The 4,887-nt window shown below is 52.9% G+C and overlaps 1 protein-coding gene across 1 annotated transcript; it reads left to right on the top strand.

The window, feature by feature from the left end:
• Nucleotides 1–1,441: 1,441 nt before the first annotated feature.
• unm_sa1261 (un-named sa1261) lies at nucleotides 1,442–4,855 on the top strand. The gene is made up of 3 exons (XM_017403956.3): nucleotides 1,442–1,719; nucleotides 2,821–3,023; nucleotides 3,497–4,855. Exons 1-3 carry the CDS (start codon nucleotides 1,548–1,550, stop codon nucleotides 4,262–4,264), a joined length of 1,143 nt encoding a protein of 380 aa, XP_017259445.1. The 5' UTR covers nucleotides 1,442–1,547; the 3' UTR covers nucleotides 4,265–4,855.
• Nucleotides 4,856–4,887: the final 32 nt, after the last annotated feature.

The raw sequence follows: 4,887 nt of genomic DNA, 5'->3' as shown, positions 1-4,887 counted from the left end.
CCATCCATCCATCCATCCATCCATCCATCCATCCATCCGTCTATCCAGCCATCCATCCATCCATCCATCCATCCATCCATCCATCCATCCATCCATCCATCCATCCGTCTATCCAGCCATCCATCCATCCATCCATCCATCCAGCCAGCCATCCATCCATCCCTCCAACCCTCCGAGTCGGTTAAAGGCTGTTGTTGAGACCGGAATGACTCGATCCTTCACAGAGTAATCCTGTGGTGCGTTCAGGGTCCAAACAGCAGCTGATCTACCAGGACTCAGAACCTGGTTTTTTGGTCACTGTGAAGCAGGACATCTCCGGTTCTTCACGTTAATGTTGGAGATCAGAGTGGAACCTGGAGGAACCTGTCAGCTGGTTCCAGAACAGGTTCTAAGCCCCGCCCTCTGAACGTCCGCCTGGAGTCCAGGCCAGAGACAGGGAGACGTGTCTCTGCAGGACGGAGGTCGGTCTCACTGAGTTCAGGAACGTCTGATCAAAGACTGAGAACAGACAGAACAGCTGATTATCTCCAGGACTTTGTTCCCGTCAGCTGATCTTTACAGATCAACGCAGAGAACCCTCACACTACAAACCATGTGTTTTCTGCTTTCAAACTGCTTCCTGTTCCTTTTGGTGAAGAACTCACATGCAAATCACTGGCTGGTACCACGTAAGGGAGGGAAACCTGCAGCGCCTGGAGGAGCCATCTTGTTGAGCTCATATGTGTAAAATAAAACCTTTTTAAAGAACCGTTTCCAGATAAAACAGAGTCTGACGAAGACGTTTATTCCCCTCAGGTGATCTGAAAACAGTAAACAACAACAACAACAAAGATGGAGGTTTGCAGTGTTTTTGTGACATCAGATATTAAAGCTTCACTTCCTGTTGGTGTTTAAATCAGAACTTTAAATTGACTTGAAAGGAATCAGATGAGAATAAAATCCAAACTTTAGTAACAGACGAGGACGGATTTATAATCAGGAAGTCCTGAAACTCTGCAGTAAATCTAAGGTCTGCAGAACCGTTCTGATGGAAACGTTCCGTCTGTGACCCAATGAGCAGCTGAGCGACCAACTTTCTGAGTGATTTATCAGCTGCTGATGTTTGACAATCCTGAGCACAAAGGAGGAGGGGAACCGTTACTCAGCAGGTTCTGTCAGCCGAAGAACCGCGAGGTGAATCCTCAAACTGAGGGCGATCATGTTTCTGCTGATGCTGCAGCTCCAACACGCCTCGACAACAACAGGAGCAGGAGGCCCAGCAGGAACCACAGACAGGTTCCTGCTTGGCCTGGAGAACAGGAGAGAACCCAGGCCTCGTGTTCTTTCTTCTCGTCCTCGTCCTCCTCCTCCTCCTCATCATCATCGTCACTTTTGTATCAAACATCAAAGGAAAGTTTATTAAACATGATTCTTATTTTGGACAATCTTTTTGTTTGAAACCTGCAGTTCAGTTGGACACCTGAGGTTCTCCTGAGGTTCTCCTGAGGTTCTGGAGGAACGTGTTCTTCCTGACTTCACTCCACAGGAACATCCGTCTCCAGAGGACCATGAACTCTTCTCCGCACGCGTCCCAGTCCTCCGTGGACATCCTGGAGGAGCTGCAGCTCATTGCTGCACAGAACCTGGAGAAACTGGACCTGAACAAATACTACGAGGTTCTCCGAGAGCTGGGCAAAGGAACCTACGGGAAGGTGGACCTGGTCATCCACAAGATCAGAGGTAAGCGTCCGAGACACCATGAGAGGACAGAGGAGGGTGATCATGTACCTGCCTGGTAGCAAAATATCTCCTGAACCTCCAGAGCAAACTCTCAGAACATCATCTCTGTGGAACGTTCAGTAGATGTTCTTACCAGGTTCTACATGAACCTGTATCCTGTCCGCAGGTTGATCAGACCAGATGGTTGCTGGTTTGTAGGTAATTAAAACTACCAGTGATTTCAGTGATGGAACCACCGTTCTGTTGGTCAGAGGTCAGAGGTCACAGGTTCACGATTATTATCGCTCATCTCGCAGCCTACAGGTGTCTTCTCATTTGTTTTAATCAGAGCCAAGAAGAAAGCAACTGTCAGCTGGATGAATGGGCGGGTCTTGTCAGAGAATAGGCGTGGCCCACCTTGGCCACGCCCCCAGCCTGTAGGGAGGTGGTTCTGCGTCTTTCAGGGGTTCATTTGGCACAAACAGACTTCAACATTTGGACAAACCATAAAATGACTAAACATTAAAAAAACACCATAAATGTGTTTCTGTTGTCTCCCCTCGTCAGGGACAAGTCCATCTTTGGACATAAGCAGGGACAGATCTTCCTGAAGTGTGTAAACGTGAGCAGCAGGTGGAACGGAGACGTTCCCACGGCTCGCCTCTGGTTCCTCTGCTGGTTCCTCTGCAGGTTCCTGTGGTTCCTCTGCAGGTTCCTCTGCAGGTTCCTCTGGTGGTTCCTCTGCAGGTTCCTCTGCAGGTTCCTCTGGTGGTTCCTCTGCAGGTTCCTCTGGTTGTTCCTCTGCAGGTTCCTCTGTAGGTTCCTCTGGTTGTTCCTCTGCTGGTTCCTCTGCTGGTTCCTCTGCTGGTTCCTCTGGTTCCTCTGCAGCATCCGGTCAGTGTGCAGCTTTGAGCCACTTACAGCCAGATGTTTCTGGATCTTCTCGGCTGATCCCGAGGACAGCAGCAAACAGCAGATTTCAATCTGAGGAGATTTTTATTTCTTCATCCAATGGTTTTAAGGAAGATTCTGGCAGAAGTTGGACATTTGTGTCATGAATCCTAGAACGCTTTCACAGAGTGGAAAAGAACCCGTTATGTAACGTCCTGTCCTCCATTTCAGGAACAAAGATGGCGCTGAAGTTCCTGAGGAAGAAGACGACGAAGCTGAAGAGCTTCCTGAGAGAGTACAGCGTCTCCCTCTACCTGTCGCCCTGCCCCTTCATCATCAACATGTTCGGCATCGCCTTCCAAACCGACGAGCACTACATCTTCGCTCAGGAGTTCGCTCCGGCGGGAGACCTGTTCGACATCATTCCTCCACAGGTGAGATTTCTCTGGACACGCCCACTTCGCTGAGGGACACATCAGGTGTCTTCTGGAACCTTCACCTGAAACCTTCATTTCAGCTCAGAGGAGCTGAGATGTTCTTCACTTAGCTGGACCTTCAGTCCAACTTCCTCCTGGTCCCGGCGTCTCCTGACCTCCTGGTCCAGGTGTCTCCTGACCTCCTCCTGGTGGTCCAGGCGTCTCCTGGTCCTGGTGTCTCCTGACCTCCTGGTCCTGGCGTCTCTTGGTCCAGGCGTCTCTTGAACTTCCTGGTCCCGGCGTCTCCTGACCTCCTCTTGGTCCCGGCGTCTCCTGGTCCAGGTGTCTCCTGACCTCCTCCTGGTGGTCCAGACGTCTCCTGGTCCAGGAGTCTCTTGAACTTCCTGGTCCAGGCGTCTCCTGACCTCCTCCTGGTGGTCCAGGCGTCTCCTGGTCCCGGCGTCTCCTGACCTCCTGCTCTCTGTCTGCAGGTCGGACTCCCCGAGGCGATGGCGAAACGCTGCGTCCACCAGGTGGCCATCGCCCTGGACTACCTCCACTGTAAGAAGCTGGTCCACAGGGACATCAAGCCCGAGAACGTCCTCATCTTTGACACGGAGTGCAGGAAGGTCAAGCTGTCAGACTTCGGGATGACGCGGCGCGCCGGCTCTCCGGTGAAGCGCGTGAGTGGCACCATCCCGTACACGGCGCCCGAGCTGTGCGACGCCTCGCGGCAGGAGGGCTTCTGCGTGGACCACAGCACGGACGTGTGGGCCTTCGGCGTGCTGCTCTTCTGCATGCTGACAGGAAACTTCCCCTGGGAGAAGGCCATGGCCAGCGACACCTTCTACGAGGAGTTCGTCCGCTGGCAGCGCCGCCGGACCAGCACGGTGCCGTCGCAGTGGCGCCGCTTCACAGACGCAGCTCTTCGAATGTTCCGCCGGCTCCTGTCCGTGGATCAGCAGCGCCGCTGCTCCGTCAAAGAAGTCTTCAGCTACTTCACCCAGTGCTGGATGTTGGACACGGAGAACGGGAACGGCAGCGCGCTGCCTCTGGACATCAGCTCATCCTCGTCCGGGGAGGACGTGTTGGTGGACAGGCTGAAGCAGCAGAGGCTGTCTCCGGCCCGCGTGGTGCCGAAGGACTACTCCTCCGCCAGCAGCTCGCCGTCCTCCACCGGCGGTTACGAAAGGGTCCACAGGAACAACAACGAAAGAGGACGCATCCTGGTGACCACGCCCATCGAGATCTGCGTGTGACGCCGCAGCCGCCGCTGCTTTCAAGGTCCCTGCTCACGTGTCGGCGCGGATGAGGAAGGATCCCTCAGCGACCGATCAGCTGGTGAAGCCTCCCATCTGTCCGCAGGTCGGCCTCTGGAAGCTACTGGAAAACCACCGAAGAAGAGCAGCCGGCTCAGAGAAGCGTCCTGCGACTCCTGTCTTTATATGTCTGCGGCTCAGATGTGAAGTTTCCTGTGACACCTGAACCCACCTGGGTCGGGTCCAGAACCCGGTTCCTTTAAACCCACAGAACTTTCGTCTGAGTATCTTCTGGGTAAAAAAGGAAATAAAAGCACAGAAACACGTTTCTATTTGCATGGATACCAGAAGTTCTGCTGGTCCGGATCTAAAACCCGGGCCGACCTTCTTCCTGTTTCTAATCGACACACGAGGGAAGAAATCTGTAAAAATGTCTGTTTATTGCATGAAGTGAGGCTGTTGTAAACATTTGTTGAATTAAAGACTTCCTGTCTCTGCTGGTTTAATCCTGGAAGACGATGAGAATCAAACATCTGATTGGTCAGCAGCAGGAGGAACCAGAACCCGTCTGATTGTTACCTGCTGCAGGTGGAAAACAGACAGGAAGTCAAAGTGGACGGCCT

The sequence above is a fragment of the Kryptolebias marmoratus genome, linkage group LG12 (genome assembly GCF_001649575.2).
Source record: "Kryptolebias marmoratus isolate JLee-2015 linkage group LG12, ASM164957v2, whole genome shotgun sequence".
Taxonomy (NCBI): Eukaryota; Metazoa; Chordata; class Actinopteri; order Cyprinodontiformes; family Rivulidae; genus Kryptolebias; species Kryptolebias marmoratus.
Note: the sequence above shows the minus strand (reverse complement) of the source record. Positions and strands in the feature narration are given on the sequence as shown.

What these genes read in the sequence shown, in the direction of transcription:
- unm_sa1261 (XM_017403956.3), top strand. Translation starts at nt 1,548, where the DNA reads ATGAACTCTTCTCCGCACGCGTCCCAGTCCTCCGTGGACATCCTGGAG. An exon ending in GGTCATCCACAAGATCAGAG is followed by an intron (nt 1,720 to 2,820) that starts GTAAGCGTCCGA and finishes CCTCCATTTCAG; the next exon opens with GAACAAAGATGGCGCTGAAG. An exon ending in TCGACATCATTCCTCCACAG is followed by an intron (nt 3,024 to 3,496) that starts GTGAGATTTCTC and finishes CTCTGTCTGCAG; the next exon opens with GTCGGACTCCCCGAGGCGAT.